The 11,928-nt window shown below is 36.3% G+C and overlaps 1 protein-coding gene across 2 annotated transcripts; it reads right to left on the bottom strand.

The window, feature by feature from the left end:
* Positions 1–2,425: 2,425 nt before the first annotated feature.
* On the bottom strand, positions 2,426–11,530 carry LOC112720313 (uncharacterized). Of its 2 annotated transcripts, none has more exons than XM_025771210.2 (15): positions 11,027–11,530; positions 9,967–10,048; positions 6,841–7,335; positions 6,437–6,605; positions 6,179–6,331; positions 5,450–5,547; positions 5,185–5,276; positions 4,921–4,991; positions 4,698–4,833; positions 4,138–4,197; positions 3,965–4,047; positions 3,747–3,823; positions 3,571–3,641; positions 3,204–3,261; positions 2,426–2,960 (listed from the first exon to the last, which is right to left on the bottom strand). In XM_025771210.2, the coding sequence occupies exons 1-15, from the start codon at positions 11,284–11,286 to the stop codon at positions 2,838–2,840; spliced, it is 2,028 nt and encodes a 675-aa protein (XP_025626995.1). In that variant the 5' UTR covers positions 11,287–11,530; the 3' UTR covers positions 2,426–2,837. The 2 variants fall into 2 exon arrangements, with proteins under 2 accessions (XP_025626995.1, XP_025626996.1); XM_025771211.3 differs by having other exon boundaries at positions 8,328–10,048; positions 11,027–11,515.
* Positions 11,531–11,928: the final 398 nt, after the last annotated feature.

Here is an 11,928-nt window from a genome sequence, read left to right as displayed (position 1 = left end):
GGTCATACGCGATTGGATAAAATAAGGAATGAAGATATAAGGGAGAGAGTTGGAGTAGCACCCATTGTAGAAAAGATGGTTGAATCGCGTCTCAGGTGGCTTGGACATGTGAGAAGAAGACCGATAGAACATCCAGTTAGGAGGGTGGATGAGATGGAAGATAGACAAAGGGCGAAAGGCAAAGGAAGACCTAAGAAGACTATCCATGAGGTGGTCAAACGAGATCTACATGTAAACGGTCTCTCTGTAGACATGATACATGATAGAGCACAATGACGTCGTTTGATTCATGTAGTCGACCACATTTAGTGGGACAAGGCTTTGTTGTTGTTGTTGTATTTTATAGCCCTAAAAAAATTCTTTTGATATGCTCATTATGTTTTCTCATTACAAAGAATGTGATTAACGTTTATAAGTTTATAAAAGCAAAAAACAAAAGAATAGAACAAAAAGAAAAACATTTAATTGGGAGCATTTTTTCAACATGTCTTTTTATGTAATTTAACTTTAATAATGATATTAAGTGTATACTAAAATCAGTCATTAAAATTAGTCACTAAAATAAAATATATATTAAAATAGAAAATACATATTAAAAATGGACACATGTATTTAACTATTATACATAAATACATAATAACTTATTTTAATAACTAATTTTAGTATGTAAATAGTATTTTTATGTTTTTAAAAAATACCTTTCTTTATCCAAATAAAACTAAAAAAAATTAATAATTGAGAAGTACTTTTTAAAATGTGGAATCTACTTAAAAAAAAAATATCTTTTTAAAAAACATAAAAACAAATAAGTAATTTTTTTCAAAATCTAATTTAAATTAATCCTCTATTATGTTAAAGCATCTTTTTCCTAAAGTAAAAAATATCTTTAAAAAGAATGAAAATTTTAACATCTAAAAAATGTTTTTTCAATTATCCTTCTAGTGTTTTATTTTATTAAAAATAACTTACTAAACATACTAAAAAGTTAAAAAATCTCTTATAAAATAACGGTGGGTACTCCCATGAAGATATTATAATTGTCTTCATGTGATGATTTTTCTTTTTGACCCTTAGATGATGGAGTGTAGGGTTAGATTTTGATATGTTATAAAAGTGTTGTTTTTATTTGAAGTGTGGCCAAATCAATAAATCACACTTTTATACAAAGCATCTTCATAAAAAGATGTTTTTTGCATCTTCATTTGAGTAGCTCCCTAAAATAATAGCACCCAAACAAACATACTTAGTATGCCCTTTATCTCGTTAAGCAGTGTCATGCTTATAACACCTATGTACCCGCTGATATTTCATTGAACCACCAATTGATAGTAACTCCACTATAAGCCAACTTGAACAACTTTTTAAAAATTAGAATTTTAAAAAAATAAGATTAAGATATTAAAAACATGCCATATAAGCCTAACGCAAAAAAATCTCCACGTACTATCCTTGCATAGCTGCTTCCACGTGAACGCCATCTCCTTTGCGTTGCCGTTTCCCGAAGCTCCAGCAACCATCGCCGCCGTCGCCTCATCCACCATAACTGATCGCGTCGCGGCGCCAGTCCCCTTTGCATCAAAACCTCTTCACTGCGACGCGCCGATCTACACGCAACGTATCCTACGGCGAGATCGGACTGTCAACGTTGTGCTTCGGTTGCTGCGAGTCCAGTTCGCCGCCGATTGTTGCCGAGCACCCTAGACGGCATCGCCGTTCTTTCTACTTCCAATTCTCTTGGTCACGACGTGCGACTATGCATGCAAGGTCTCGTGAAACCCTATCAAACCTTCAACATGAGAAAAAATTTTTTCTATTTAACTTGAAATGTTTCTTTTATTAAATTTGAAATTTTTTTAAATACACTTGTAATGTTTCTTTGGTAAAACTTGGAATGTTTTTCTTTATTAAACTAACTGTCGAATATTTCTTTCTGTTAACTTGAATGTTTCTTTTATTATATTTAAGATTTTTTTTATTGCACTTGAAATGTTTTTTTGTAAAACTTAGAATATTTCTATTGTTAAGTCGGGATGTTTCTTTTGTTAAACTTTAAATGTTTTCTTTTCTTAAACTTAGGATGTTTTGATCAAGTGAGCCTCGCACGGTGCACAGAGGAGTTGCAGTGGAGGGTAAAACAACTAGCGCGACGGACGATTGAAAACGAGACACCAGCAACGCAATGAGAGAGGATGAGATGGGACTTTACATTGACGAAGCGGTTACAGGTTTAAAATCTTATTTTTAAGAATTCAAAATTTTATTTTTTAATATTTTGAAAATTTTATCTTTTTTCAATTATTCTTCTAGTGTTTTATTTTATTAAAAATAACTTACCAAACATACTAAAAAATTATAAAAACATCTTACAAAATAATAGCACCCAAACACAGCCTTAGTATGCCCTTTATCTCATTAAGCAATGTTATGCTTATAACACCTATGTACCAGCTGATATTTCATTGAACTACCAACTGATACATCTTTCATTCATGTTAGATAAAATCCTTATAGAAGATATAAGTGGTGTTTCTTGTCACATATGAAAGTAGTGTTTTTGCTCCAATCCAGTTACGCCAAATAACAAGTTGAGGCTTCTGTGCAGTTGATAAAGAAAATGTATATATACTACAGCTATCTTAACTCAGGTGGTCAACTCCGTAAAAGTACTGAGTTTTAGCATTTTATATCTAAAATCGGTGCATTTACTGGTGGACCACCAGCAATAACTATAGCAATAACTATGATGTACAGAGAAGTAGAGCACCTGAATGGTTGTGATTTTTCTGCTCTAGTTTTTCTTTTCCTCCCATTTTGGGATCCACAACGTCAGGGGGAGTTCAAGATATACAAAGAATGTTGTTATAAACGGGATAGTAAGTATCCAATTGAAGATCATCGATGATCTGACGGGTTGCCCACAGATAAGAAGAATGGCCTTCAATGTGGTTTGTGACATCGACCTGCAAATCAAAACACCACCAAATTGTCACTATCCAAACTTTTTAAGCGACTGCGCAGCTTATTTAAGGGATGGAATGACTAAAATGAATCAAGATAATTCAACGGTATAGATTTAATAGGAGTTATTGGTGTAAAGTTATGTTAAGAATCTATCCAATTATTTGCGTGTACGGAGAGTTTATCTAGGTGCAAGGACAGTTGAAGAAAAAACTACAAATAGCAAAGAAGGAGACGCAAGTTACATTTTGGATCCCAGGTATATTGACCGGTTGGATTCCAGATAATCCTTTCGTTAATAGGCTGCATAAAATAAAAAATAAAGATATTAGTTTCTGCTCCTTGTAAAAAAATATATCATCAAATTCTACACAAACAAAATTATGTTTGTTTGATAAAAAATTCATTATATTATTTTTAGATATTACCATAATATTATAACAGCAATAGAATTAATGCATACAAAAGCATTCATAGAACTCCATCTTAATATTCCCTGGTTTATTATTATTTCTTTGAAATGAACATTTTCGAGCTTAATTGTTCAAAGGTTATGTTAATCCCTACAACTTCGTAGAAACTTTATAATACTACATTAGTATTTTAAAGTACCTGGCGCGGAAGGCAACTCCGAGCATCCAGTCATTCCTTGAATAAGCATTTATAAACCTTCCTGCTACCATCTGCAGAAGAGTTTCATAATCTTAGAAAAACTTCTTTTTTTTTGTCTCAGAACAAATGAGAAGACTCTACAATAAGGGGAAAAAAAGTTGAATCCCCCCATGAACCTTTCTAGCAGCTTCCCAGTTCTCGTCCTTGATTGGGATTGGTGCTCCAAGAAGAACAACTCTTTCTACTATTTCGGCTGAAAATAAACATAAGGATTGCCTTGTAAGTCAACAAGAAATAATCTTATCCAATAGACAAATGTAAAGAGAAACAAAACACCTATCATATAAATAATTTAACACGGTCAAATACAAAAGATTAAACAGGAAATACCTACCACTGTTTTCTGTCTGGGACAAATACCGAAGACACTTGAAAATAACTCTTGCTCCGAGTGAGTAACCTACAAGTGTCACAGGCCTGAAATCCATAGATTAATAATATTGCATCTTTACAACTTTCTAGGAGCGGGAGTAAAATGATGCATTGAAATTTAGTCTAGTCAAATACCTATTTCCATGTACTCCACTTAATAAGACTTTAGCAAGCAACTTTCCTGCTTTATCTGCTCTGAAAAACAAAATTAACTTGGATAAGGAACGCAGATTGAAATATAGCAGTGTGCACTAAACAGAGAAGGTGTTCATAGCAAATTATTCATTAGAATGATGGAAGAATCATATCCAAAGCATGAATATACAGAAATGAAAAACAGACACAAAGTTCGCCATTCTTTTGACCAAAGATGTATGCCTTTTAAACTATGTAGTACACAAGATACATGAGTAGAAGGTCACTGTCAAAAATTCAGAATGGTATTTATTAGCAAAATAATCCAGACCCCAATCCAACCAACACCCCACCCGGAAAGAAAAAAAAAAAAAAAAAAAAAAAGAGGAAAATACATTCAATTATAAATTGATGAAAAAAAATAAAAAACTCCCAATATTTCAAAATTCAAACTCTTTGAAATGCATTGCACAGATGATAATAGCAAAAAAAAAAGATGTTTTATCCCATGACCACACAGAAGTTATGTTCCAAATAGAATGAAGAGTTAAAAAATAAACCTATTGATAGCAATTGTCCATTTACTATCTATGAAATCAGTCGCTGCAAGTAACGCGGCAGGCCAAGCCAATGCAGTTAAAAGTGTGCTCAGAACAGTCATCATTGCCCCTCGTTTCATCAACTCCATTGCAAGTCCTAATGCAAATTGAAGAGCATTTTCAGCATATCCAGTGCAACTTAAATACTAATGATTTATTAGTAATAGCACCATAAACCAATTACTTGAAGTAAGCCAATCTTGAATTGCAGTGCTCACGGCAATCAGATTCTTGGACTCCCACTGCAGTGCATATCTAGCTTTGACCAAGGTTGTATTTAAGGTAAATTGTTATGTCAGGATCATGACTTATAGAAATATTAACATCAAAATTTCTGAAATCAAACTGAATGAAAATTTCAATGTAATAAGATAATCCATGCTTGAAAACACTTCCCTCATTCCCTGACAAAGGAAAATATAACAAAGGGCAATATTACCAATAGTACCTCTCTGAGTAGTCATGCTGTCCTTCCCATGGCCTTAAAAAGTCTTCCTTCTCAAAAACAAATCCAGAGACCATGACCTCCACACTTAGCCTCTGCAAGAAGTTCGACAAGAATCTTTTATGAAAAATATATCAAATGCGAAAGTGTCCTTGGAAAATACAAGAAAGGTGAGATAAATACACATGCATCCACAGACACACAGATAATAGATCAAGTGAAATAAAAAGTCACATGAAAATGAATATTATTAGCTAGAAAAACTTACACCTTGCTTATGGTTTTCTCCTACAGCTTTGAATTCAAATTCTTCAACACCACCAACTCTCCTAGCCATTTTGCTTCCAGTAAGTCCAGCTCCCGCAGCTGGTAGAACAAATTGTTTCATAAAAAAAATTAATCATGCAAAAATGGAACATCTCTAACTAAATTTTAGAAATAAATGCATGGCTGGAAACATCTTGCTCAACAGATGCTAATTTTGCCACAACAGCAAACAAAAGACTATGACTGCCAAAATATCTTCTAAGTTGACGATTAATAGGCATGCATTGACCATCCAGCCAATTACTTATAAAATTAAAGACAAACTCCATTGCAAAAGCGGTATATCCTTGTCTGAACAACCAAAAGATAAATGTATGAGTTCTATTGCAACCACACTGGAACTCATCTAAGAAGCAGTTAGCATATGCAAGTCAGTCAACAATTGAAGCAGCCAAAAACAAAATCACCCTCACTAATCATAACGTGTTTATTATTGAGTATGGACACAACACTCTATCAGTCAAAATGTAAATGTAACACAAAAACCATCATATTAACAGCAATTAAAAACCCCAACACAAACACAACCATAAGACAACCATGTTAATAGTGACTTGGAGATCCCAACAATACCTTTAAACTGCAGACCACATTCAAAGAAAGGACAAAAATATCTATACATCACATGAAAAACTTCTAGCAAACTAAACATATTTAGGCAATAAAATACCTCCAAATGATGCAGCAACAGCAACAGAACCAGCAACAGTTCCTGCAGCACTAAAAGCTGCAGCAAATCCACTTGCTCCAATTACAGGGATCAGAGTACCCAAAGTTGGGGCCAAAGCACCTAGTCCTGCAGCAATTGCTGGTGCGGCCAACCCTGTAGAATGCTTAAAATAAAAAACAATCATATACACAAGGAAATATTCATCTGGAGTTTCTAAATTCTACAATGCAGTTACAATAGATATTAGGGTCTCCATACCACCAGTAACAGCCAACAAAGTTCCCCCAGTTACAGCAGCAGCACCAATAATCCCACGACGCTTCCATTTAGCCCACTTGCTTTCATTTAATTGACTTTCTTCTTTTTTGGATTCTTGTTCTTTAATTATAGCCATTGCCGCAGATGAAACCATGGTCTCAATGGACTCCTACAAAATGAATATACATCATTCTTACAATTAGGCTGAACTTGAATGTGAGTAAGAAATAAAAAGAAAGGTCAACATATAGGCAATGTACAATGAACTTCTGATCCCTGTCAATTAAAATGAACACTCAGAAACCATAGCACTCGTATCCCATGATCCTCGGCTCAAAACAAGTTGTTTCTTATTCACATAATTCTCTATTAAAACTTCAAGGATTCATTGTACATATACAAACCATTTTTGTCCACTTGACATCAAGCCAAGTTGCTAGCAACCGCAAAGCCACACGATGCCGAGCATCATAACCTTTTCTTCTCCGTGTATATCTCTTGTTATCTTCACCTAAATCTGAAAGACAAGCTGAAAGAAGTTCATAGAGAACAGTCACTTTTCTTTGATCACTAAGCATCGTCACCTCTTCAATTGGTTTCTCATCAATTTGGCCATGGACAAACCCCTGGGAATCTTTACAATCAACAGAAGGGGTAGTGTTCTTCTGAGCTTCGAATGGCACATCTATCTTTTCAGAATTAGGATTAACATCGGCAGATGAAAATTTCTCACGACAATGATGCTCATATTCGATAAGCTTTCCCCTTTTAGCCTTGGAAGAGCTTAAATTTTCTTCCATGCCAAGTAGTATACCATCAACAACTTTTGATAAAGCAAGTTCTTGATCTGACCTTTCAGAAGAACCATCATCAGATTCTTCTGCAAGCAATCTCAAGAGCTGTAACATTCACATACATAGTCTATTAGTGATATACTAAAAAAAAAAACATAGGAGTGCAAGCAACATCAATAGTTAGTAGAAATGAAAGCAAAAGATTAGAAAGTTGTTATAAAAGGAAAACACTAGAACAGTGGAGTCAGTAATATGAACTGCAATAAATATCATGTCACATACAGTCCTACAATTTTATTGTGAAATGCTTTCAGTTGTAAGTGTTACTACTTATTTCCAATAAATAACATAACTATCTTTTACCCTAAAATATAAATTTCCCTTTTGTTGGAGGCATATCAAGAATCCCAGCACAATTCTTCCTGTGTAGGAACTAGGAAGAATATGAATTTCTCACAAACATTCTTTGTGCAGGAAGATAATCAAACAACTAAAATAGTATGTTAGGAACCTATTCAATTATAGATAAAGCAAGGACCTAATTGTAACTGAGTAGCTAGGGTGTGGTTTGAAACCAACTTGCCTAGCTGGCAAATGAGTGAGAGAGCGAGCATTCTGATACGAGAGGGAAATAGGAATTATACAGCATGGTGTGGATCAAATCCTGAGCTTTTCTTCCTTACAGCATCCTTAAGAAACTGTTTTACTTCTGGCAGGAATTGAACAGCAAAGACTTAAATTCCTCAACAGAATTGAGAATTGAGAATGGAGAATGAAGAATGAACAAGGACTCAAGGGAGAAAGAAAAAACAGAGGACCAATGGAAGCAGTGTTGAATGGCTTACTTGATCAAACTCACTAGTGCTGGATTACAGGTAGCCACTGGAGCCTCTAGTACTTACCAGAATTGCTGGAATTCACAGGCAGCGTGGACAAGCAACGTTCAGTTGTATTTTAGAGTTGTAGAGGGGAGAAGAGGCACGAAAGAGAAATAAGAATTCTCTTGGCGAATGTGTGGTAATTCACATGGCTGAGTGGTTGTTGGGAGTGATTCAATTAATAGAGAAGTCTCAAAAGCAAAAGATGGATGAAATTACCCATTGTTGAAGCTGCATATGGGGGCAACATGGGGATTTGGCACTCTGCGCAATATCTTAATGAGGTTTGCCGAGAAAGGCCGCGATCCCAGCTGTGATGACTCTGATGAATGATCCGAGATCTTATTTGACCTTAGTCATAGGTTTTCTCTTTGATGGGATGGGATCTCGCAATCCCCCTCAGGTCTCACAAGATTGACTGCTCTACCTTCCTTGGGTTCCTCTTTGGGACACTCAACAAGCATTAATTGGAAGTGTAGCTTGAAAAAGTGATCTTGTCCCCAAACCTCGCCACACTTGAAGTAGAGAACTCTGCAGCTGCACTGCTGCAATTCTTCTTGTGAGAGGTGCTTGTGCCCTAGACCAACCACCTTCCTTGTTCTTCCAAATCCGAGTTGGAAGCAGCTCAGACCCAATAGAATTTGCACCTTTCAAAAGGCCCACCCTTCTCCATCAGTTTGCTCCACCTCCCTTCAATTCCCTATTTCTCTCCTCAAGCAAAAACGGCCTTTCACTATCTCACAATTAACAAAATGCAATGGCTCATAAACCTTTTAAATTGTTCAATATAATTCAACATGATACTGTACCAACTGGTACCCAAGAAATAGAAAGAAAACAATAGAACTAGAAGATCTGAGGTAGGAATGAATGATTGTGAAATCACCCCTTTCTCAATTCTATCTTAATTCCCACCCTCTCATCTTCCCTAATAGAATCAGCCTAGGATCACACACCCACCCACTAACTCAGCCACGGGGCCAATTAGTTACACAAGTGATTCCCTAGTCAGCCAGTCCCCACCATTTGCTCTTTTCCCTCTCCTATTCATCCTACTGTAAATGAAGGGTAAAGGAGGAATTCTCTTGGCTCTTGTTGCTGCCTCAGTAGAATTTTCTGTTTCGCTCCCACTCTTCTCAGGGTATGTAACAGATACCAATTGGTTTGACTTTTAGGAGGCGAAACAGGTCCTTGACCACTCGAAGTTGTAATAAACGCAGTGCTGGATCTCGAAACAGTTGCCATGAAGGAATGCAACCTGTTTCTCTGGAAACCGGCAAGGTACTTCCCTTCTAATGCCATGAACATAAATTCCATCCACACATCCCCTTCAGTTCCATTAACCAGAAAATAACTTCCGATATTGATGAGCAACCCCCGAGTGTCATCTCCTTCAAAGAGGCGAAGCTCCATCTCCTTACTTATGATGGAATAATAGAAGGCTTAATTATTCTATCTGTCCTAGTTTCACCAAATTTTCAATTAAGTACTTACAATAGAGTTAGCAATACAAGGGAGTTCCAAAGCGCTGAAACAGCTCAGACTCCTCCAACCTAAATTCCCAAGAATTAGCCTACCTTTTTCTCATTCCCCCACTCTAATACACTCTTTCCTCTAACAGAAAGCAAACATTGTGCACACACCCTCTGCTGCCAAGCTGGCAACAGCAATTCCCTCACTAAGACGAATACCGAATTAGTTAAGCCTACCAGCTGTATTTACTACTAATTCTGATTTCTATCATTGCCCAAAATGTCCCTAAACTCTATACACTATAAGCCATTAGGGAATTTATCTCTCAGTCTAAGAGTAACATCAAGGAATATTTCTGATTGATTGAAGAAGTTAATAGACATACTGGTCCCACATGATGTGTAGCCGATGAAGAGCCAGCAGTTTCCTCAAGTCCAGACCATGCAGCAGGATCAATATCCAGAAACCTGTTAGACACATAATGCTAGCATGATTAAACAGAACCCAACAATCTGCAATAACTGGATTTCCAAATAACTCTAAAGCTCATCTATGAGTAAATCAAATTTTGAAACAATAGTTTTTGAGAAACATAAATAATCAAATAAATAAATCATCACCTTGGTCCCTGAGAATGTAAAAGTCTACCATAATTAGAAAACTCACTCTTAAATACTCAAATATATTTGTTTTGGGGAAGGGACAAAATCAAAATTTGTATGGCAATCTACCATATATGCAACTGCTTAAAGATTTAGCTAATGCGTCATTGTGGCACATTTTGCAATAGATTTCTAGATTAAGTAATTTCCCTCTCTCTTATAATGATAAACTGGGAAGCTACAGTGGTACTATTTTCTCCAATTCTTTTTTCTTTTTTCCTTTTTTTTCCCTTCCCTTATATCAATATCCTCTTGTCCACCAATCTTCAAACCCATACAATATTAGACTATTAGATGGAACCATAAACAAGAGAATAATTTGAATTGCAAAGTTGTAATTAGTGAGCCCTTTGACTTGCCAATGACTCCCTAGTCAAGTAAAGCTAAGTAGGGGAGAGGTCTTGAACTTTCTATCTCTTCCCCTTTGTTGAGCATTCTTTCCTTTTAGAGCGAAGACCCAATCCGGTCCTTGTCCATTACCACGCCATCCTTAACTAAAAAACGGTTCAACATGGACGCGACCTCTCCATTAAAAAGTTCGTCAAATAGTAACAGAAATTGAATTTCAGCAGTTCAATTAAGCGAATAAAATGATCAAATAAAACCAGTACTATTATTGATTTTACAAAAAGTTCGATTATAACCAGCGCTTACAATTCCAATGCTAAAAAATGAGCGTTTACTGTTCTTATGGGAGGAAAGAACTCACGAGCGCACTCTATTTTATAAAAATGCACTGCAAAAAAAAGGAGAAAAGAATATCACAGTAATATTAATACGTACTTGAAAACGGGTCGGAGCAAAGCCGAGTTTTCGTGGACCCAAAGATCGGGGTCATCGGAAACTGAGTCGGCGCTGGAGCTACTACTGGTACGTTGTTCTCTGGAGAGGGGATCGTCGGAAGCAGCGGGTAAGGGCAAAATTTGGGTCTGGTGGATCTGCGCCTCGTGAAGGGCAAGCCCGAAAAGGGATGCGGCGGCGTACCTCTGCGTCGGTGACAGAATGGACGTCGTCTTCGCCGTCGTCTCCGGCGGCGATGCCATGAAAAGACAAGTGAATGTCCGTTGGTTCGTCCTTTTCTTGTTGCGTAAGGTTATGGGGATTCCTGTTCTTATTTTGGTGAAATGAGGATTTTGATTGATTTGTGTGTTTGAAAAGGTGAAATGAAAGTGAGAGGCAGAAATGTTTATAGTATTGTTTTGCTGTCGCCACCGCACGCCCGCGGAGGAGCTTGACGGGACACACTGGGTTTAACTTTAAATAATAAACCTCAAAAATAGTTGTTATCGAATTTTATATTTATTAACAAATTAGTTTTATATTTTTTTAATGGATACATAAATAACAATTATTTGTCCGTAACTATTTTTTTACTTTTTAACCGGTGGGATGTAACGACGGCTTTTTTATTTAAATAAAAAATTATTTTTTAAATGATAATAGAAGTTTACTTTTATGAAGGTGAACATCCTCATGAAGTTGTCTAATAATAAAGAGCGGAAATTAATTTTATTATGGAGAGTGAGTTAGTGTAGCACCACGTTATGGAGAGCAGGAAAGTTTTATCGGCCTGTTGGTGTCAGGCACAGAGAAATTGGGCTGTGCGAGGGGTAGCGGCCAAATCAGACCGTGCGAGTTGTGGCTGCAAAACGGACCGTCTGAGTTGTCCAAGCCCAAGCCTAAGC

The sequence above is a fragment of the Arachis hypogaea genome, chromosome 11 (assembly GCF_003086295.3).
Source record: "Arachis hypogaea cultivar Tifrunner chromosome 11, arahy.Tifrunner.gnm2.J5K5, whole genome shotgun sequence".
NCBI classification, from domain to species: domain Eukaryota; kingdom Viridiplantae; phylum Streptophyta; class Magnoliopsida; order Fabales; family Fabaceae; genus Arachis; species Arachis hypogaea.
Note: the sequence above shows the minus strand (reverse complement) of the source record. Positions and strands in the feature narration are given on the sequence as shown.